Source organism: Triplophysa dalaica, chromosome 1, assembly GCF_015846415.1.
Source record: "Triplophysa dalaica isolate WHDGS20190420 chromosome 1, ASM1584641v1, whole genome shotgun sequence".
In the NCBI taxonomy this organism is placed as follows: domain Eukaryota; kingdom Metazoa; phylum Chordata; class Actinopteri; order Cypriniformes; family Nemacheilidae; genus Triplophysa; species Triplophysa dalaica.
Window position 1 is genome coordinate 8,656,866 of NC_079542.1, and position 24,666 is coordinate 8,681,531.

Consider the following 24,666-nt stretch of genomic DNA (forward strand, 5'->3'; position numbering starts at 1 on the left):
ATAAGTATATAAAAGATTAAAATTGTTATTTGAGACAAAATGGCTAAGTATTTAAAAATGCAACACTCAAAATACTGTGATTATATTGAAAGCATCCTTTTCAGCATCATTTAAATGTATTTGAGCGAGAGACTTATCTTGTTTGAGCTTTAGGTGGGATTTATAACATTAAACAAACTGCACAAGTACATCTACTTAATTTGGGATGAGTATTTTAAAATGCAGGTCCAAATGTGTATTTGTCAACTTCATTACAGGTTTGGTAATGACTTGCTTTTCATCCAAGGTGTGAGCACCCATGTGAACACAGCACCTCAACCCCCACGCAAGGTGAAAGAGAGATTAAAGAGCAAGGATGGAGAGAAAGGAGAAATAGATAATATGACTTTGTTATGCGCTTACTTTTAAAAGCATTATTATTACACACACATTTGCCACAGTGCATTAGCTAGAGTCACATTTCTTATAATGAGATCGTCAAAAATAATGTCTGCTTTCAGAGAAGAACAATTTTTGCACGATAGCGTTACGCTGGAACAACCACTGACACAACCCAACAATTGGAACATTTTGTATGTAATTACTCAACTTTATTGCTTTTGGCAGCATGTGCAAAATGAGGTTGCCATGACAACACAATACAATGTAATTTAATGTGCTTATGCATTTACAAGATTACTGCAGGTATTAATATTTAAGACATTTTAAAATGCATTTTTACTCTCCACTATCATGACATCAATATCAAACTGCTCCTTTTGAAACTTCATGCAGAAAATATTGTGCACTGAGCGTTCTCGCTCTCTTTCCCAAACACACCCTGATATATAAATTCAACGATTGTCAACAGAATTCTTAGGAATAAGCCTATATATTATTCATTCATTCAAGTAAAATAATCTGTGGAATATAGATGTAATGTGCCCTCCTTTCCTTGAGGCTATAAGTCATAAATCTGGATTCACAAGACACAAGTGGGAGTCTCCTCAGTGTATTAACTAGAACTGAAACTGAATACCAAAGTGTGAATCATAAAGGCTTCAGTTTATGGTTACAGGCAATAAACACTTCAGCTTTAAACATCTGTTTTGACTGGTATAACAAAACTGAAATGTTGTAAATTGGTCTGGGACTGAAATCACGACACAATAATTGTACGCCATGTTGAAAATGTACGAAATCTAAAAACCGATTACAGCACCTCCTTCGAAGAAATTCTGTGTTGATGTGTAAACCTGGTCATAATGGCAGAAACCAGCATGGAAGGTCCATCAAATTATACAGAATCATTAAAAACGTAAAAACTAAATCCTACACGCTGCCTGCTATGTGTTTCCCATCTTCGTTTACCTTTGACATAACCTTTCAAATTTATTCTGTTATTTCTAAAATCAGATCGTCTCCTTCCAGGCTGCTGTCCACTTTGATGTGCAACTTGGATACGGTGCCTGAGAGTGGCGAGTTGACAACCATCTCCATTTTCATGGCACTGAGGACGCAGAGTGGCTGACCCTTCTCCACTTTCTGGCCCTCCTTCACCTTTACTTCTACCACTTTACCAGGCATGGGAGCTCCGATCTGTCCTCGCACGTCCTTCAAGGCTTTAGGGTGAAAGTGCATTTCCTGGTGGAGGAGAAATTGATTTGTTATTGGAGAAGCCATGAGCAACTGTAAAATTTGTCACTGACAACATAGTGCGCACAAACAACTTCAAATCCACCTGCTATCTTTGCTGTAAAAAACATGAATGTGTCACAAGTGATTGTATAATTACCAGATTTACAGGCAAAAGTAAATTATGGGTCACTCTTCAGTATAGGGGGCAATTTTCGCTATTAACAAACCATTAACTACAACTTTCCCCCAAATACACTTTTAATTTTTTGCTTATTAATAATAAGAGAGGTAGTTGTTAGGTTAAGGTATTGGGCAGGTTTAGGGATGTAGCATATGGTCATGTAGCATATGTGCTTTATAAGTACTAATAAACAGCCAATATGCCAATAATAGGCATGCTAATAACAACTAGTTAATAGAGAGAGTTGCCCCCCATACTGAAGTGTTACCAAATATTATATTTGATACAAGAAACATGATTGTAAAAGTACACGCTCCCACCTTCTACAACAATATTATTAATTATGATATTAATAATATAAAAATAATAATTCCAACACAAATCAACTGGTTAAAAATAAGTCGTTTTTATTATGACCAGGCGATGAGTAAAATTCAACAAAACACTCAAAGTATTTTGAGTATGTTGTAGAGGAAATGCTGCCCTTAAACACGGTTGACTCGCTCTCGTTTCGTGCGTTTTACACTTGTTTTGTAAAACCACTCCTTGCTGCTCTAATGCTGTGAACAACAGGTTCAATGTTCATAAAACACGTCAAAAAGAAATAAATAGTTACATTTATAAATAATGTAGATTATAAATAGTATGTTTTGCCATTATTAAAGTGTTAACAGTTAAATATGTCAGGTCAAGAAAGACTGTCTTTATTTTAAATTTTACAAAAATTACGTTAAGTGTAATCAAGAAAATCGGTCTTTATATTTTCTTCCGGAAATAGTCTTTAAGGTCGACTTAAAAAGTCAGGAGATACATTATTGACATTACTGTTAAAAATACACTTCCAATAAAGTGAGTGTTGGCAATTTTTATGTTGAGGCAGCAGGGGTGTTGGCGGGAACTGCTGAATGTAACTGATAAAGTAACGTGTAATCTAACTTAGTTCCTTTTAAAATCCAGTAATCTTTACAGTAAATAAGTTAGTTTTTAGAGGTATAATCAGTAACCAGTAATCAGATTACTTTTCAAAGTAACTGTGGCAACACTGGTAAGATTTTAAGAAATCCAATTCTAAAAATGAAATCGGTAGTGCTGATAGACCAGTGTTTACATCTTTCGAAGTGGTCTATATTTTATTATATTTAACAAATGAAAAAAACAAAACCATTCAAGCTCTAGTTCCAGAAGGCATGGGAAAAGAATATGAAATTAACTGAACACATTATTTTTTACATTTTTTATTATATTATAATATAATATCATAATATCAAGAATCCCGATAGTATTTTGAAACCTTGAAAGTAAGTAGAAAACACATAAACTAACTAAACTATTATGTGTTGTCCTAATAGTTTATTTAAAATATTAGGTAGGTAGCGTGAAAGTCAAAAAGCCAAATAAAAACAGTAAGTAATATTTTCTACCTTCAAGGTTTCAAAATAAAATCGGGATTCTTTTGAGAAGATTCAAACATAACAGGAGGGTTAAATAAAGTTACGATAAGTGATAAGACGGAAGGCAGCTACTATGTTTTTTGTCTCAAAGTTGGTTCAAAGTAAAGATGAATTACGGTTTATTTGAAAAGTGGAAATGTCTCATGAGGACAAATGATTTTGCTCTTGTTGTTCAGGTGGAGAGAAAGAGAGAGAGAAAGAGAGAGTGCTGAGTAAGTGTTTGCACTCTAACCCATAAACTGTGCCACTTTGTGTGCCGCATTCAGCACAAAAACCTGCTTCTTATTCCCCAACCTCATTCAATGCAGTTTAAGCAGTGATTACCATCTTGCAAACCAGACAGTAAACAGATATTTATTCTCGTGCACATTATGAGGTGATGGTGACAGCAGTTATTCATGAAATGATGTGAGGTGTAATTGAGAGCTTTCAGCATTACAGAGATCAAATTCAGGTGTCTGGTTCGTACCGGTGATGTGATGGTTTACGGTTCCAGGCGAACGGTCCTCTGTAATCTACGACGCGTCACGCAAATTGCATTCAGTGCAAAATGTTTGGGAGTGTTTGCTTGATTTGCATAATTCCTTTAGTGGAACAGGTGGTAATCTGTGGGCGCAATTCATTCTTACAACTGCGTGCTACAACCAATTTCGCCTACGAGACAGACTAAAGATTTAAAATAAATGTTTACAAAATATCAAGCATATTTGAATGCTTGTTTACGAGGGATGCTATCATCGGGGGACCTGGAAATAATTAAGCTAAATCATGCAGAATGTGCTTTATATTTGTACAACCTGTTATTCAGCGGTTATAAAATTCCTACGAAGCAACATACATGGTGCTCCGTTCTGAACGTGCTAATTTAAAGATGATTTTAACACTCCTGCCTAAGTGATAAACGCCCATGACAGCAAGAACAAGATCATATTTTGCTTATGAAAGAAATTATTCACACCTTGAGAGAAAAACCGGGAGCGTTCGCAAAACACGTCTGAATGATTGAGTGTAATGTTTGCGTCAAGATAATTGCTTTTCAGTGATGAAACAAACCAATCGAGAGAAGAAATAAACAGCGGTTACCTTCATCGCCGCTGTATCCTTGACCAAGACGGAACGCAGCTGTCCGTTGAGTTCAAAAAACACCTCTCTCTGACCAGACTTGTTTAAGTCACCCAGGGCCAAAGCTTTGATGTGCAGTGTTTTGCCTCTCTCCAACTCAACCTGTCAGAGGAAAGAGAGAGAGGAGAGGTGTCTAGAATGAGTAATGAAAGGCTTGAGTTTATACTGTACGGTAACACGCCGCATAAAAACGTGTGCAAAACAAAAAGCAGATGGGAAAGGTGTACAGCGCAGGCCTTTGGGAAGCATTTGGTCTCTTCTTTGGAGAGGATGCTATTTGCTATATGCTGGCTTTCGCCTCACTGACGGCTTAATATAGCACATGCTAATCTACGCTAATCAGCCACGACTAACATCTCATTTGGACTGCTCTGCAGGGAGGAGAAAAACACACAGGCAAATAACTTCAGTCTCTGAGAAATGTAATATTAAGCACGTTAACCGAGGAAAATTTGCTTCGTTTTGAAAGAAACCTGCTTTGAAAATCAGGCCAGCTGATAATTGAGATACGCCGGCAAACTTTTCAGACAAGCTCCTACTTACTTTCAAAGTGAAATAACTTTGTAGGTGAGTCTGAATCGTACATCTGAGCGTGATCAGAGATGCGAGTCTCGCTCTCACGAAGCTCGAAGCAGAGACGTATTCACGCCTGCCAGGAAACACCCACTTATAATGGGGTTTGAGGAGCCAAACACACAGTTAAGATCCAGTCTAAACATTGAGAAGCACCCCAAGGCTCAGACTGAGATGAGCATAAATGTGACGCTTAACAATAACTGGCAAGATTTAAGCTAAATCATTACAATGTCAAACTCTCTGTAAAATGTTGTTAATGGATGAGTCAAATTCATGATGCATTTAACACTAACAAAAAGGACCTGGATTTTAATAGCAGTATATTTTGTACACAAAAGAGGAGTACTTTTCCATCTCGGTATGCTAATCACTTTTACAACCGCAGACACAATAAAGTAGGCTAATAACGTTTTTGAAAGCGGAGGGCAGCTCAGGACAGAGAGAAATCTAATTCTGAAAATCTCCTGGTGAGAGAGCAGAGAAAGCTTAGAAGGTCAAATCCCAGAGTGTTATAAATTTAACAGGGTGAAATATAGTTGGCACATATTTGCGAGAGGCGAAATGAGGCTTGGTGAAAAATAAAATGAAAAAAGAGATACATCATTAAAGTAATGGGTAAATTGTTGGAGCTCTGCAGAGTGTCTTTAGGTAGATTTTACAGGGACCCACCTGAAACTCCTCAGCGATTTTAGGTCCTTCCAGAAACAGGCGAGTATTGAGGCAGTCCACCGGCCCGAAGTTTGATGTGAACTCTTTAAACTCTTGGAAGACTTTAGGGTACATGGCTGCCGACATCACGTCTTCATGGGTGATGTCATTACCGTGTGAGGTTCGCAGGTCAGTTTCGAGAGCCGTGAAGTCCATCGGAGGAAGAGAAGCCCCTGGACGACCTTCCATGTGAGGTAGCGACTTGATCACCTTTGAGAAACATCAAACGTGTTATTTGAAATCTTTAATGGTCTTAACTTTTTCTCTTCGATCGATGAACATCAATCTATTTCAAATTATTATTGTTAATTTGGATTTAATGGACAGGATTTCGATCATTCGTTTTTAATAATGATCGAAGGGAGGGTCTATTATCTGTATTTGAAATGAACAAAAAAAGAATTGATTATCACTTATTTGTGCATAACAAAACCAATTAAACTGAATAAAACTATGCAAATACATAAACACAAGATATTCCCTTAATATTATGAACATAATTAAGAAGTCATTGAAAAGAGAATGTAAGAGAGCTTAGTCTTGCCTTTTCATATTTATTTATCCAAAAGCTGAGAAAAAGGTTCATAGCCCATGACATGTTTTGCTATGTTTTAGTGTACGACAAAGGTCAAAATAAGGTAGAGCATTATGAAAAAATAACATGTGAATATTCCAGATTACATATCCATAGTAATTGGGATTAAAATGACTGAAACACCGATGACCAAACCTCCGCAGGGAAAACTAGACCCGTTCAAACAGAGCTTTTATTAAAACTGACGACTGACAGACGACAATGTCTCAACTGAAACAGCCTCCTCATAACCTTCAAACGTGGTTTCAGATTCTGAAAACTCATTGATAAAAAGCTGAGGAATGATAATGAGGTCATGGGTCACATCTCTCTGTTACTACAGGATTTCCTCCACAGATTCTTAATGAAACACCATTGCGGCGGCGCGTAAAAACCCGAGCAAATTAATCAACAGTAACACCATCCACCATCTCCGCCGTCTTTGTCCTCTGGCTACTGTCAGACTTTGCCAGCTGAAACATCCTAAATAGATCATTAGTGCCGTCGGAGTTGCTGTTAATGAACAAAAGCACAAACACGATGACAAATAGGTCAATTGAAAACGATAGACTACACCATCAATATGCCATTAAAATGACTCAATTCATTACGGTGAAGACAACAACAGCCGGGTGACACTGTTTTCATCTCACAGCATTGAGAATGTATTGAAAAAGGGTCCTTGGACTAGCGCTGAGAAACAGCCTTGCGGGTAGTGTCGGGCAAAGAGAACAGACGGCACGAAGAGTGTAAGAAAGCGAGAAATCCAAAAACACCAGTACATAAAAAGCTCAGCAGCCAATTTTGCTATTCACATAAGAGTTGAAGTGGTCGCCTGCAGTCCGAACCCTCCTTCCTTTCGAATAAATTGCCACTTAATAGCAGCTTGAGTCATAATATTAGGCCATATGGGCTCTCTTTCGTTTATAGAGTCCTATAGGTTTGTGACTCAGGTAGCCCATCTGAACATTTCCATGCACGCTTATTTGTCTAGCCATGTGCACCCTTTCTTTGAATCCCTCTTAATTTCTCATCCATCCGTCCCTTGAGATTCCACAGGGGCATTTATTCATTCTCCCCCACATGCTTTCCTGTGAAGCTGATGAGTCATACATAGCAATTTTAATAACTCAGAACCGAAACGTTGTTTGTAATAAAAGACCCAGATAGAGAAACGATAGTAGCAGAACCGTTCTTAAAGTCAGCTGCATGCAAAGATCACCTTTTACATAAAGTCTTTTAGTTATCCCTGTACTGGCTGTGTATATCAAGATACTCCACGACTATTACATTGAAGACTGTGAAAGGTCAAGCAAATCTCATTTTTAAGCTATGCAGAATTAACATATCGTGCTTGTACACAACCTCTGAAGAAGAGGGAAGCAAAGCCGTGTAAAAGAGGGAGAAAAACTACAAAACTCCCGCCTGATGTTAGGTAAAGCGCTTAAGGAAACTTCTTGAGCTGCATTTATGTTATAATAAGTTAAACCTTAGCCCCTTCCACACCTCTTCTGTCGTTTGCATAAACTATCAGAAAAGCAAGCGTGCACCTACACATAAGACTCTCTGTATTGAGAGACACGTCTGCTCCAACGTTTCAAAAACAGACAGTGGATTATCATGGGGTTTGTGGCAAAACTGCGGAAAAGTTACGAAATCTTCTTAGATGTTATATAATTCGATAACTCAAAAACTAGAAGTTACTGTACGAGACATCTGAGGCTGGAGTTACTAGGAGAGCTTTTGTTTCTCTCACAATTGTTTGGTGGTGTTGGCTGCAAGGGAATATTTGATGTTGTTGACACAGTCTGGAAGGAGATGAGATTTGTTCCGTGTCATCTGTCCCCATCCAACTCTGTTTGTCATTCTGGACTGTTATAGCTCTGCCGAAAATATCGCTCGGGGTGATTTCACGAGTGGAACTATTCTTACAGAAAGATCAATAACAGCTAGGATGAAAAAGGTCTATGGAAATATAACAGGGTGGATTTTAGTTTTTGTGACCATTTATCACTGTACATACAGCAACAGAAACAATTAAGAGACCACTTCAAAGACCAGTTTTTGTGAAATATACTTTTTATAGGTTTGTGTTTGGTTAAAAGTATTATTTTGTTTAATTGTGAACTACGAACGATATTTCTCCCAAATTTCAAACCAAAATATTGTATCTGTTTGCATTTATGTGCATAATATGAAACTGGAGAAAAGGTCAAAGTAAAAGAAAGGAGGCTCTGTATTTTCAATATTGTAAGTTCATATTCACGGTCAAGCAATACAACAGTAATATTTGTACATGTGTTTTGAAAAAATTAACCTTACAGTTTTCATGTGTCTTGTCATGCTGTCAGTCTTTCACATTGCTGTTGTGTGACTTTGATTTGTTGAAATTCAATGGAAGCCCGACTGGAATGGTGACAATACATCTAGAAATGCTGATTGAATGAAAATGGCCTCTTAATTTTTTCTGCAGAAGTATATTTATCAAGTTTTTTTCCAAAATAATAAAACACCTTATAATTTGTTTGTATTGCAATTCTATAAATTGTTCCAGTCATTGAAATGTCAAAAGTCTAATTCAAAATCTTGTGGGGCGTGGCCAAATCAAAATTCAAATCATTCATTGTAAGAAAGCCAACCCAATTGCCCGCTGCTGCCATTACTAAATGAGAACAGATCCGATGATTGTTAATTAAATCCTAAATGACATTAAGTGACTTATCAAGAGTACTCATAATTCAATTTATTCCTAAATAATCAAGTTCTTCTTGGAAGTATAACTCCACGGCTGCACTTCAACTAATAAGCAATCTAAATTTATCATCCCGTACCTCCTTCAACTTTAAAGAACATTTATCCCTGTAAATTTCCATTATAACTGAAATAAAGAGCTCACATTTAATTATGTCCCTGAAAAACCCACCAGGAATTTTTCCTCCTCTCCATCTTTCTGAAAGCGTTCTCATGAACTTTAGCCAACAAAGACACTAATTTCTCTGGCTCAAATCGAATTCGCAGTTGTGATGGTCCATTGCTCTCATGTAGGATTCACAGGAGAGAAGACTACAAAGCACTAGACTGTAATAGACCCCAGTGTAGTTATAAAACAGCGTGACGTTTTTTGCTTTGTGACCTGCACGCATCTTCCTGTGGTTTTACCTCCGAGTGCGCTGTGTAATTATTCCAACTGTGAGTGTGTTAACACGGTATGTGTTTGATCATAAATAGCCATGTTAATGTATTTACGTGAGGTGTGGGTGGATGTGTATCCTTGTTGGACAAACTCTTTTTCACCACCGCAACCTTTTGTGCCCAGAGGGAATACCTACAACAGTGTTGAGGAAGTACATTTAAAAAATTCTAACTTGTCAATCTTCAAGCTTCTCATTGAATGTAGTTCAGCTAGAGTGAAGTCACTGTAACCTTTTGGGAAAATAGGCTACACTACAAACTAGGATCTTAAAGGTCCAATATGTAATTTTTTGGAGGATCTATTGCAATATAATATACATAACTATGTCTTCAGAGGTGTATAAAGACCATAGATAATGAAGCATTATGTTTTTATTCTCTAAGAATGAGCAATTTCTATCTGCATAAACAGCGTGTCCTTTCTACAGTAGCCTTAAACAGACAAACTGCTCTACAGAACATATGTAAATACGTTATCTTCTTCCGCAAAGAAGTGAAAATGTGATGACATCATAGTCCTGTGTCAGACACCGTAGTGCTTCGAAAGGCAGGATGGGCGGTGGAGTGAGCCGTTGGTTGCAATTCGCAACCTCACCACTAGATGCCACTAAATTTCATACACTGGACCTTAGAAGGTGCTGCACGAAACAGAATTTAAACAGCATACGCAAACTGCAATAAATAAAAAGTTTTTCTGAGCTGGTTCATTAAACATGATTTTCCAATACTTCATAAGGAGAAGGTGGACATTGGATTGTGCTATATGAAGCATACATGACGCCAGTACATAATATTACATTGTTACTCGAAAAGCCAACAAAATATTCAGTTTTCAAAACATCAGAGCTTTACTCTATCACTGCTGTCAAATTTTTGAGGTTTTTTGAGGAGGATGTTAAAACAGAGAATGACAGACTAATGCTTTGAGACGCTCTGAGAGTTAAAAGAGATGAGATGCAGCATGCTGCTATTTTCATATCACCTCTGAACTCTTGTCTCACTTCATCCATCCATCAATCATCAATCAATCATTCTTCATCAAGTCTTCAGATGAGTGTAATGAAACCGGACTGATGAAGAACTCAACTTGAGAGAAGTCCAACATTTTTCTTATCTTTTCCTATCTTTTGTATATAGTGCATTATTGTTTTTATTTCATTCAAATGTTTTCTATCTTAATGTATATTTGCACTATGTTTGCACCATGTGTTTTCTGTCTTTTGCAATAAGCTCCTGTCGCCAAGTCAAATTCCAAAGCATCTGCTAAATTAAAAAAAGTATATTTCAATGGCCTGTGATGCATACAGGGGTGTGTCCACATAAAAGTGGGAGGAGAGCAGTCCTGCCATACCAACAAATAATTTGAATATTTAATCCAGTGCTTCATATTACTAATACTAATCTGTCATGGCAAAGAAAGAAATCAAGTGAGATTAAAATTCACCACTGACCACCTGCACAAACAAGCAAAGAATGTGTCAGGATCTCACAAGTACTCAAAAAAACTTTCTCGGTTTCCTCTGGATAATCCAGACCCCAACAGAAAGCATCTGAAGAGCCCTGATAGGAAACAAGATCGTGACTTGCGAGCCGCTCACAGCATCAGCGTGTACCTCAAACGCTCTCCAGACTTCTCCACGGTCCTCAAACTCAATGTGACACGCCCTCCCCGCGGTCACGCAGGTCCCTCCACGCCTCGGCTCCAGAAGAGGCTGTTATTAGCCCATCCGGCTAATGCATTTTAAATAATACATGAAACATGCTGATTAGTGTATGGAGGAGCACCGCGAGGATCACCAGGAAAGGCTTTAGAGGCATTTCCCTTAGCGGAGGCATGACACACAAAAGAAGCCTCCCCAATTCTATTAGTCACGGTGGCTGCGGTTCAAAGATGCTCCACGCTTCATTCAGTCACTCTTCATTAATTTGACAGCTTTTGAGGCCATTTCTAAGCCAGGATTCAGGAATATACGTGTACGTGTGCGTGCTGTTGAAGGGCTTTCTAAAGATAGAGTGTTTAATTGCCCTTAGGATTGAGTCTGCAGCGATGTTGAATTAAAGCGTCTGCTAATGTCACAAGGACCGAACGTGCGCCGAGACCACAGGTTTGAACCCTTAAGCAGCTTCTTATCGATATCACTGACAAATTCATCCTTCGAAAGAGATGAGGCTGCATGTTTAAGTGACGTGATAGTGCATGACATGTTTTGATCATATCAATAAGACAGCGGTCGTGTTTTCTTCCGGCTCAATCTGTTTGTGTGCATCTCTGTGTGTGGATGCCGGTGGGAGCAGATTGGCCACTCTTATCAGTGTTTACACAGTGGTGTGTAACACAACATGTCTGCCTATCTGAGTTTATCTAGACGAGCTGATTGGCGGAGATAGAAACACAGTTGCATAGAGAGTTACTGCGGCTCTGAAATCGCGTGAACTGGGCTGTACTCCATTGAACCTAGGCCTCTTAAATGAACAGCATACTGTTCTGCACCGCTTTTCCTGTTTAAAATGCAATTCACAAGCTCTGATACGCATCACACCAGTATTGCAAAATTGAATATTTATCAGCAATTCGTGTCATCAAAGTTCTTTAATCAGTTTTCCTTTATATCTTTCTCTTCTATCAACCCATTAGCTATAACCCTAAACATACATCTCTCTCTCTTTCAACACCCACACACGTTGCATTGGGGGTCAGGGTTTGAAATTAACCCCCCGCTAATCCATTAAATGCAAGTGTGAGAATCCACCATGGTGGCTCAATGGCCAGTTGTGCACGTTATTATTATTTATATTCTGTAACTATACAGGTCATTCAAATGAGGCTGATAAGATGGCTGAAGTATGAAAATAAATATCCAGGAAAGTGAGTTTAAGCCAAATCTGCACAGATTGAATGTAAATAATGAACTGGCCATATATAATATAATATATACCATATATAATGGTAAGAGTATCGATTTTTGGTGCAGAATCTATCCATATCTGGCTTACATGAACAAGACTATAAATGAGCACCAAATGACTGGCGTGTGCTGAAATCTCACAAAAAAATGCATTGCATAAAATGCATAATTTTGAATGCATTGCAAGTCACTTAAAGTTGCCGAATGCATAAATGTACATGTAAAATACTTCTAGTTTGTTTGAAAACTTTTAAACTAAGGACTATTTACAAAATTCTTTCTGGATTTGTGTGTTTGTGATTACTAGGTAAAATGATCAGTTTTGTTTCATTCTGTTAAATTTAAAATGAAAATGTTTCTATTAGTATTTATGGAGAAACAGGTCACTATAACAAAAAATATGCTCCGTATTTTTCAGACCTCAAATATAACAAAGAAAACAAGTTTATTTTCACTTTTTAGCATCACAAGAATAATATTTGTATGTGTATTTTGGAAGTCTATGTGAAATGAAAAACAAATTATTATCACACGTTTCATGTGTCTTGTCATCCTGTCAGTTTTTTACATTCTGTTGGATGACGTTATGTCACTCCTGAGGTTTGATTTTGTTGAAATTCAACAGACTCTGGACTGGAATGGCCACAACACATCTAGAAATTGAATGATTAAATTAAAATCAAACTAAATTTAAAAAAGTATATTATTGCTTTCTGTGACTGTATTTTGACTGTCACTTAAGAAATAAGAAATACTTCAATCTGTGCTGTGACTTTGTGATTTTGCTGGTTTAACAGAACTTCTAAATGACTCGCAAGTGAAATTCAATTTGACACATTGGTTGTTAAATGAAAAAGCTTACTTTAAACCCAAGTGAGACAGTTTAGCATGATTCTCTTAAAAACTCGGCACCGCTGCATCAAATTTTAAGTTCTTCCCCTAAGGTAGCGTGTTTGGGAGCGTATTTGTGCCTGTATGTGTAATTAGTCAAAAGGAGTGACAGAACAACAACAGCACCCTGAGGATATTTTACAATGTAATATTTAGAGAAGTGTCAGAGTAAGCATTCTTAGTCTACAATAAAAACACAACGTTACCTGCACCGATAGAACAATAAAACAGTAGGAGGCCAAGTGTAGAAATGAATGATTTTCAAAAGAAAACAGTTGGTGTGACAGTTAGTCACAGTTTTACACCCTGTCTACATCACACTCGAGAGGGGCGATGCAAACGACAAAAGACTATGAACCCATTATAAATAGAAATTCTGTCTCCACTTGATGTGGTGCGATGCAATGCAACAAACTCGACGAACATCTGGTTCTTAATAGTTTCTACTGTCTTTTGTTGAGTCACTGTATTTTGGTCAATAAATTCACTCACATAAATTGCTTCAAATGGTTTTTCAGCGATACAATAGGAGAACCTTTTTTAACACTATTTTTACACTAGTTTTCTCATTAAAAATTCCATTTCACTCGCAAATATGGAAGTAAAAACGATCTCAAATTCCGGTTCACAGGGACTTTAAAGTAAAAATACAGCACGAAGAAAGGGAATTAGTCACTCACACATTCAGAGCCATGACATTTCAATAAAATACATCATAGACCTTTATTATATTTTATCTTTTACCATTAAGACACAATATTCAAGTCATTATATTAAATCGTAATCTCTTCCTCCCTCCTTCTCGCCTTTGTTTTTCTGTCTACTCATGAGGAAGCGAGTTTCAGCTTCTCTGCTGCTCTGTCTGTCTGTTATTCTGTGGGCAAATGTTGATCTCTCTCACATGGAAATACTGCCAATGCTGACAAACAGTGTTTGATCTTTCATTTTTGGACTTCAGAGTGCTTCAAAAGAGTTTGTCTGTCTGTGTAAGCGTGCTCCAGAGAAAAAGTAAATCAAAGAAATCATTTGTCTTCAACTGCAACAGCAGGATGTCTGTCCTCAGTAAGAACTGTTTAAAAATAAAGCTGTGACCTCATAACTAGAGGTGAAAAAAAGACAAAAAAGCACAAGGAAAAAGTGACAATATTTCTCGTATATAAAGCTTTTGTCTCAAACTCTCTCTCTCATGTTCCCTCTCTTCCTCTATGGCATATATACACAAACTTTGTGATGGATGCACACAGAGCGATTGCCTCTATCTCAACTGTCTCTCACTCTTTCTCTTTTGCATATTCTCTTTTACACAGTCTGTGGATTATTCATAAGGATTATTCATAAACAAAAGCTTCTGACACTTTTAACAGAAACAGAACATTTGTCGCCTCTTTTTGTGGCTTTAGATAAAAGCATTTGTTAAATGTTTTGGATATATTATATCAAATGGCTAAAAAGGCTTTACACACGTTAGTTTATTAATTTATTGTGAGGCTTATAGCCTATTAGTCTCCTATGCAATTATGCAATATAAGGCCCGATTCACATTTCCTGTCTTTTCCGTGTGCATATTCGTTATTTTAAATGTAGACGTGCGGCAGCTGCGTGGAAAAGGAGGCGACGCAGTTGCGACGTGCATGCGGTGCAAAGCGCTCTTTTTTTCATGAGTGTAGGCGCCGCATCGAGATGAAAAATCTCAACTTTTAAAAAAAAGGCGTAAGCACACGGCAGGTCATGTGACAAGAACCAACCAGCCAATATAGACAAGCTCAATGAAAATGGAGACACAGATGATCACAGCATGACTAAATCTAGTAGCAGAGTTATTGCAAGTGGATATCATCCATATATCTGTAACGGAGGCAAGCTAGTGTAGAACTGTGCAGTATGTAAACCTCACTTCCCGACCTCAAGGACTCTCTAGCGACAGATGGTCTTTAGACTCCTCGCTAGAGCGCCCGACTCCCATGCCGGACCGACCCGGTACGAGGCCCGGTGCGGAGTGTTCCGGTTATATATCCTTTGTTTTTACCTCAATGTCTTAACGGCTATCGTGGCCCATTGTTGCCTAGCGACGACAGACGTCCAAAGTCCAGTCGCTTTGGAAAAAATGGAGAACGCAGTGCAGCTAGCATTTTTCGCGTGGTTTTAGACGCGAAATGTGAATCGGGCATAACGTGCCAAACCTGAGAATGGAATCCAGAGGATATCAGCATGTATAATTTGCGTAGCCGTAATTAATGGGCGGGGATTATGCTAATTATGAATGAGCCTGCATGCACGCCTTATTTATTCATTTCATAAACAGATTTTACTATCAAATCTGACATTTACGAAGTATTTGTGAATCCGGAGGAAATTTTTCGGGAAGATCTGTTTTACGCACAAATCACATATATTTACAGATATATTTACTAATGTTTCATGAATGAGACCCATTGTTTATTAACACTTTTCTTGATCTAAGAATAGGTTCATTGTTAAGTTTAAAATCATGTGTCGGCATCTTATGACTAAATAAATAAAGGTAAAGATGGAAATCATATTAGTAAATTTATTAATCACGAAAATTTTCCAAGTAACATTTCTTTGTAATTGCTTTAAACAAAAGAAGTTTCCCATTATTTTCTCCCGTGCCTTTGAAACAATGTCCACGTCTGGTACTCCTCTTTACAGAAATACCTCCCAACTTTACATCACGGACATTAATTTTTTAAAAGGTTCAAACGTGCTGCATAATCAGAATGACCTAGAAAGTATTTAACCTTTCATGTATGCAAACTAAAGAGAAATTGACAGAAAACCACAGGGTTTGATTTAGCGGCGTGTGTGATCTCACCTTTGACCTAAAGGGCTCAGGAAAGCCTCCGTATGGTATTCCGATATGTCCTTGCAGGAACTCCACAACCGATAGCGGGAAAGAGAGCTCGTCTGCCCTCTCCTCCACCTCAGCCCGGGTAAGATTATTCTGCACCATGAACTGAGCCAGATCACCCACGATCTTAGACGAGGGAGTCACCTGCACAAATAATGTGAGAGGACACAGAAAACACTATTTATATCCAGAAGAGATCACACTGACATTGAAATGATAAACAGAGATTATTATTCTTATGAATAACATCAAAAATCCTACAAATAGAGAGACAAAAATTATCCAAGAAATGGAGGAACGAGTGCATAGTACATTGATTTTTTAAATTGTGAACGCCAAATGACCGGAGATGAAAACATGTACTTAAACATCTATTTCAAACTTCCTTTAAAGGTTCTTGAGACTCGCTCAATATAAAGTGGATTTGTAAATTAGTGATTCATTTATATTTTTGCATTTTTCAGATGCTTTTATGCAAAGTGACTTGAAAGAGACATGGATTTGAGCTTTACATTTGATCAATCAATACATTTCAAACCTCTGACCTTGATATTGATAGAATTCTAGCACCATGTTACCAGTAAAGCTAAAGAAAAATCTACAGGATGGAGAGAAATATTGGAGGAAGATATAGAACTGTGAATGAGAGAGCGGTCAGGATTGTGTGAGATTTGAGAGAAAGACTCCTGGGAAAAAAAACAAGAGATTGAGGAGAGAAATAAAATGTTAAATGTCACACCATTTTTCTTTCACATAAATAGTTTAGCACTCTGACAAAATACCACATAAACTTTAAAACGGCTGTCATCTGTTCATTTTAAAATAAAATAAAAATAGTTTGACCTCATGGCAATTTCATGGAAAGTGGTTATGTACAATAGTGATTACCACATACAGTACACTGTGCTATTTACAGAGCGCTTCAAAGCGCTTCAAAGAATCATGGTGTTGATACTGTACATGTCCCAAACCATTCAATTCTATTCAATTTCTATAGCACTTTTTTAATGTTTCTAAGCAGCTTTACCGGAAGAAAGACAAAAACAAACAAAAAGTTAGTATTAAAATAACAAGCAGTCCATAAAAAAACCTGCAAGTTTATTAGAAGTCTGGGATGGGGTTAAAAAAACGAGTGAAAATGTATTAAAGTGACATTCAGTATTACGTTTTGTAAAAGAGCCCTAGGCAAAGGTTACATGAGGTTAATATCCTCATTTAAATACAAGCCACACAGACAAATGTGGCTTTGTGAGAGTGTGGATTAAGCAGTAGCTCTCAAGATCCTGAGTGACTCGAGAACGGATGGCAAAGGAGCGTCTGTGACACAGGGGAGAAATGTAAACTCGGATATGACAGACTGTAAAACCTCTTATCAGCTCCTATGCAAACAAATGTCAACATTATAAAACTTAATATGAAAAGCTTGCATACATGCTATTTGAACAATGTTAAAATGCTAAAATCTAACACTTTATTAATTGTGTACAGGCCCACATCAGTGGAGGTTCAGTCACCTCAGAAACCGAATGCTGTTCACAGGGAAATTGCTCTATGCAATTTGAATACTTATTTGTCTGAAAAATGAATTGTGATTCCACTAAATTAAGAAGCATGAAAGATCCTTCAAGAGGCTTTTCATTCTGTCATCTAAAGTCAATACTTGAAGGATTGAGGGAGATGTAGTTTTGCTCATATCTTTGTCTTTGAAAAACTGCCAATGTTTAGCAAAGCTTACCAATCGTTAAAACAATCCCTTTAAAGTCCTCAATATCTACAACCTTTGTTTTTGATAACACTTCACAATAAATAAGGTTGTATATGGGATTATAAGCAAATGCATTTGCTAACATGAATTTACAATGAATATTATAATTTTTCAGCGTCTATAACTCTTTGTTGATGTTGTTTAACGCCAATAATAGTTCATTAAAGGTCCAGTGTGTAATTTTTTTAAAAACACAAATGCAATATAATATAATAAAGACCTTTCTATTACATACACCCCGGGTCCACTGGCCTGGAACTTGCCATTTGCCATGTTGTTTCTACAGTAACCCTACATCATCTCTGTAGTGGAGTAGGCGGGGTGAGACCATGATTCAAGGTGAGTAATCGTTAATCAGTGCCAGCTGTGCACACACCGGTCTCGAATCACGTAGGAGATCGGGAGCATATAAGAGAAAGAGCGACCGGACCGTTGAAGAGAGAGGACCGGGCCCGAACATGTTTATGATTGTATTTATTTTGTATTCGCCGGCCGTCGACCGTGAGGGGCGGCCGGCTGTCTTTTTACTTTTGATTATGTTTGATTAATCGTTTAAATGTTTGCCGGTTCCCGTCTCCTTCCTTTTATTGAACCGCTCTACAATCTCCTTTGTCAAAGAAGCGAAAACGTGATGAAATCTTTGTCCTGTTTGAAAGGTAGGGGTGGAGTGAGCCGTTGGTTGCAATTCACAACCTCACCACTAGACTCCACTAAATTTCAAAAATTGGATCTTTAAATAATGTCAAAATTATTTTTTTATTTAAATAATGTTAACAAATGCTGAAATAAACATGAAGATGAATAAATTAAGTATTGTTTATTGTTTTTTAATGCATTAACTAATGTCAACAAATAGAACCTTATTGTAAAGCGATTCTTTAACCTTAATAAACTGAAATAGCGTTGTGATATTTTCTACTTCTTTAGGTATGAGTTGTTTATCTCATCTCGATATTAAACTTTTTTAATAACCAAATCTTAAACTTTAACATTTTCATTTGCTTGGCAGGACGATCCGTAACCAAAAGCGAGAAAGATTCCAATTTATTAGGAAAATGCCTTCAGTTACAGTAAAATTCTTGAACACAAAACCTTCAGTTATTGTAAAATCTTTGAACATGAACATCCTGTCTTCACTTAGACTACAGAATTAACCTCAGACAAATCAATAGGTTGTTAATTGATATGAGGATTTGTAAAGTACCCAGACACAACACAAAGCTGGTTGAGGTCAAGCCTCTGTCAGCAAAAGTTATAGAGGCAGTTCAGAGACTGTTATGAGATAAGACTGAGACGGGAATAAAGAGGGATCAAATACACACAGACACACACAGATCCTCAAGCTTGTCAGTATTAACTATGTTTCTGACACAAACTAATCCTTCTGTATACTTCTCAGTTGCTCTGCTGCAATACCTCATGTCTTTCTTTCCTCTTCTCGCCTACCCACTTACTGTACACACACACTCACATACACCTACACAATCTGAAAGTGTTTACTCTCTACTGAGTTATTGTGCTGTTATCTCCTACTAACTGACAGGCTACATCTGTTTGGCCATCGGCATGGCAGCCAACGCTTTGAACTCTAGAGAACAGTTTGTGTGTATCAGTGGTAGCTTCTACAAGAAAGAGACTGAATCAGAGTTGTGTGTGTCAGCAAACCAATGGATAAGGAACAGGGAGTATCCAGAATGAAAACTAGAGCAATATATAGAGTTTTATATATTTTTAGGGAGAACTTTTTGTTATTTGAAATGTCCTTAATGTTCTTAACTTCTTGGTTGCAATTTGAAATCTTGTATATTCCATATTGTGGCAAGTAGGTCATATGGGTTTTATACAAATGGAAGATTTACATACAGTGCACAGTATACATAATTTAGAGTATCTTAAAAATAGGTTCTATGCTATTCTGGACACAGTTAGTTAGATAGATAGATAGATAGAGAGAGAGAGAGAGAGAGAGAGAGAGAGAGAGAAAGCAAAGGGAATATTCAACTGCATCACCAAAACTCAACATCCAACCCATTTCCTCCAAACCAATGAAGTCAATTGAAAGGAGATGGGGTGGAAAAAGAGCGCAGGCAGAAATGCAATGAGAGAAAGACAGGACAAAGACTGTGAATTGAATAACAATCACATGCAGATGCACCGAAGGTAAACAGGAACTTTAAGAGAAATCTTTGTGATAGATTGCATTGAGCAGAAAGCTGAAGCAAACGACGCCAGATCCTTTAGAGCTGATTGGTTAATTTTGTCTTAGTGTGTCTGGCGATGCACAAACCGACACTGGTAGGCAATATTGGGTATGCTGGCAATATACTTTACTTTCACTGTTTTGCAGTACAGCCTATTTCTTTAAAAAAATACCCAGATGACATATTACACACATAGCAGCATACAAACAGTGCGTGAAAACTGCATTCACAATGAAATGAGCTAGACATGGCTTTACAGTACCAGTGTAATGAATGACTGGACGTCAAAGTAGCCTTGATTTTCACTTTACATGACTTATTGCTCATTGAACAGACATTAATGTTTAATGTTTAATCAAAAAGACGGATTAAGAATGCAAAACACTCATTATTAACTTCCAAGATGACAGCCAACCCAGTACAACGCCAAAGCGTGTAACAGACACAGCCGGTCCACTCGAAAATACGTGTCAGTGTCACGCTTTGAGTCCTCTAGGCGTAATGGTAACACGCATGTATGAAGGTGGAGTAATGTTAGCAGAACGAGGCGATTTTCTAATGGTTTTATCATTCATGACGTGTACTGGGTGTACATGGTATTTTGTGTACGTATATTACTTTGTGCGTACACTTAAGACACATTTTAGTACGTAACCCGACCCCACCCCTACACCTAAACCTAACAATGTATATTATAATATAAAACACAACACATAACAGGCAGATATGGCAACCGATTCTACTTATTCAAAAAGTGTGATTATTCCAAGCGTCACGAGGCCAAAGGACAGAGATCACCTTCTCAGTCGCTGCAGAAACGGGGCCTTTAAATGTGAAACTAAAACGGCCAGTAGGTGGCTCCCATTTTTTATATATAGTATAGTATATATATGTATAGTAAGCTAGGAAGTATAGTTAGCATAGCCTTTGACTGCTACATTTACATTTATTCATTTAGCAGACTCTTTTATCCAAAACGACTTATAGATGGGGTAAACAATGGAAGCAATTGGGACAGCATAATGACAACAAAAAGCATAAGTGCAATCAAAAAGACTAGTTTCATATAGCCTACCACAGAATAAAGAGCCAAGTTAGAAGTTTGTTTCTTTTTTGTTGAAGAGTAGAAAAGAGTTAGAAGTCAGAACTGATCGGTCAGGTGTTGCAGGAACAGATGGGTTTTCAGACGATTCTTAAAGATGGCTTCAGAATCAGCAGATCTTGTAGCAGCGGGCAGATCCTTCCACATAAATGGTGATTCCCATACCGGGAGTTGAACCTGGGCCGCCTGGGTGAAAACCAGGGATCCTAACCGTTAGACATATGGGAGACCTTGTCTAGCAGCCTGATACTAGACTGCTAATATCAGGCTGAGATCTAATTTAAAAAGTAGAATACTCACTTTCACACTGACATGCACAACTTGCCCTCAAGGTTAAATCAATGTTTTTGCAAATTTGGCAGAAGTTGTTTTTTAATCGGATATGTTGTTATATTTGAGGGGTGATGGACTGACATTTAGCCGCCCTCCAGCACGCTGAGTAAAAAATGTCCATCCTTGTCTGTTAAGTTTAGAGTCTCTGGATGAACATTTAAGCTTTTGAATGTGTAATGAACTGGCCTTGTTTATTGTTTTATACTATTGTATGAGGTCTAGTTATGACGTTCGCATGATTTTTACATTCAAAAACATCAAAATCAATAAGTAATAGGCTATTTTCTACCCGGGGTCTGAGGCCGGCTCTTCAAACGCTCGGTTTTAATGGGCGTGCTGCATTGAAGACTGTATTAATAAAAACCTAACTGCTTTGATTGGATAGCAGTTTGCGTAGTTGGAGCCTTCTGTGAATTTAGAGACATAACGTTAGGTTACGCATAAGCACCATTCACAGTTTTCGCAGAGCATTAGTATTATCTGGAGACCTCCTGTGATTTATAAATGACCTCCCCACATCAGTATTTTATGTGACGCATTCGCACGGGATGATTTGACTCAAATTTACTGATTTATTTCCCGGATGTGATGGCAAGGTCTTTGCGTATAGTTTTTTTAGCCTGTAGTTGTATTGAGTTTAATGATATATGATGGCACCTGTCAGCATTTGAGACCCGGGATCGCGAACCGGACAAAAGATCACTGCAATCGCGGATCTCATATGTTAGTTTCCATGATAAATAAACAAAAGGGAGACACCCGGTTACTTATGGATATCACCCAGCACCCGAAATAATACAAAAACACTTCAAAACAGCCTCCATTATTCACAAACGGTGGATAAAACCTTGAAAAATTTAATATGAGCCCGCCAAATTAAAGAGATGCCGTTTCGCACAGGCTTAAGATCACAGACAACCTCTGCAAGTATTACAAATGACTAGAGGTCCCCAGTTAATACTGATCTTGTGCGAATAGTGCTCAGGGCACATCAAGCGATTGCTGCACCATTCCCATTGGAGACAATATTGACGGCACAGCACTGCTTTATAATTTCAGTCATTCCACAAATCCAGTGTTGATCTCTGCCTTGTTCACAAAGGAATCCTCTGAGAAATGAAATGAACAAACGCTCCATGTTTTTCCCACATGATCTGGAACGTCTTTAAAATTCAACTTTAGCGGCGCATTACTGATGTCGGAATCCAAAGGAAGGGTATGCTGGGACTATATTCTACAACAACCAAGGGTGGCACAGTATTTTGCTTTAACAGCATGTTTGTTTATTGCTTGCTCGCTCCATCTGGTTCCGCGCCATTTCAGAATTGTCATGCGCGAACCAGTGGGCGGGACTTGTTGATATTTTTCTATGGAGGCGGTGTTCAACCTATCAATGTCATCATAGATAGGTGCATTCCAGAACCTGGCATTCGCTGCGCCTGGTGTCAATAACAAATGTAATCTCAGTAACAATGATGTTCGCGTGAATACGATTCCCTCTAATATAACATAAACCTAGGTGGAAGTTGTGATTATAATTCATGCCTCCTTTAAGCAGCCGTTCATTTATTTAGTAAATTACATTTAAATAAAATAATTATATAGAACACAGAAAAAAAAAAACAAGGACTGCCCTAATCGACCACCTTAAACCAACCAAGACCCGCAAATTTTCTTAATCTGGATAAAAGGGATAGTTCACCCAAAAATGAAAATTCTGTCATCATTTACTGAGTTGTTTCAAACCTGTATTCATTTCGTTGTTCTGTTGAACACAAAAGATGACTTTAAAGACTGTGAGAAAATACACAGTTCTGCGGTACCATTGACTATAAAGTAGAGTTTTCCCCTAATTTAGAGGTCAATAGTGCCCCAGAACTGTTTGATTACAAACATTCTTTCAAATAGTTTGTGTTCAAGTAGTTCACCTTCAAAATGATAATTCTGTCATCATTTTTTCACCTTAATTTCAAACCTGTATGACTTTCTTTTTTCCATAGAACACAAAAGAAGATATATTGAAAAAAACTGATGTGTGTGAATACTCACAGCTCCCCATTCACTTGCATTGGTTACAATAGAAGTGAATGGGGGGCTGTGCTGTTCTGTTACCTTCTTTTTTTGTGTTCTGCAGAAGAAAGAAAGTCATACAGGTTTGGAATGACAAGAGGGCGTGTAAAGGATGACAGAATTTTCATTTTGAAGGTGAGCTACACCTTTCAGCACAACAACGAAATGAATACAAGTTTGAAACAACAGTGATTGTGAATTTTCATCTTTGGGTGAACTATCCCTTTAAATTATTTTTTTCAGCTCCGTGAATTAGTTCATTGTTGATTTGGAACAACAAGAAAAATAAAAACGCTCCAGCTTTGGATATAGAATAAGCACTTGTGAAACTGAAATGACAGGAAGTCCATCGAAACAAAGTTTCTTTGTACACTGGCCTTAAAGGACACATTTCAATATGTGGAACAGAAGAAAAGAGGGACAAAGAGAAGGGAAGAAGAAAAGTGAAAGACAGAGCGAGTGGATGACACATTCAGAATCAAAATGAGATCTTACTTTGATGAGGTCTCCCAGCAGTTTGTTGGCTTCAGCGTAGGCTTTCTTCACCTCCTTGAACTTGTTTCCCAGACCCATGCTGTGGGCTTGGAAGTGAAGGTTGGTGTACTGACCACCTGGGATCTCATTTTCATAAACATCTGCATTACCAGACTTCATAGTGGCGGTGCAGTCGAAGGGAGCGTACAGACCACGAGCCACCTCCCAATACTCGCTGTAGTCAAAGACCTTGTCAAGGGATATTCCTGTGAACACAACAAAATAGTGTGCAGCAGATGTTAAGTCTCAGGGTCACAATACACCGGTATTGTCAAGAACCGTGATATTAAAAACCATGATTGTCAATACTGCGTTAACACCACACATGATAATATCATAAATAATTCAGCACCTGTTTTCAAATTTGCCTTTGATACAGTTTACCCCAAAATAAAAATTCTGTCATCATTTAGTCACACTCGAGTTCTTTCAAATCTGTCAAATTTCTTTGTTCTGATAAACACAGAGAAAGATATTTGGAAGAATGCTTGTAACCACAATTCTTGGCCACCATTGACTACCATACTAGAAGAAATTACAATGAAGTGGCCCAGAACTATTTCCTGCTTTCTTC

At 37.7% G+C, this 24,666-nt stretch overlaps 1 protein-coding gene across 1 annotated transcript in view; it reads right to left on the bottom strand.

The window, feature by feature from the left end:
• Positions 1-560: 560 nt before the first annotated feature.
• The window catches only part of pcxb (pyruvate carboxylase b), a 161,376-nt gene continuing 137,270 nt past the window's right edge, over positions 561-24,666 (bottom strand). Inside the window, exons 17-21 of the mRNA XM_056759046.1 lie at positions 24,054-24,298; positions 16,052-16,231; positions 5,617-5,865; positions 4,333-4,473; positions 561-1,623 (exon numbers count right to left, since the gene is read on the bottom strand). Coding sequence (XP_056615024.1) covers positions 1,372-1,623; positions 4,333-4,473; positions 5,617-5,865; positions 16,052-16,231; positions 24,054-24,298 — 1,067 coding nt within the window. The 3' untranslated portion in view covers positions 561-1,371. The remainder of the gene's footprint in view (positions 1,624-4,332; positions 4,474-5,616; positions 5,866-16,051; positions 16,232-24,053; positions 24,299-24,666) is intronic.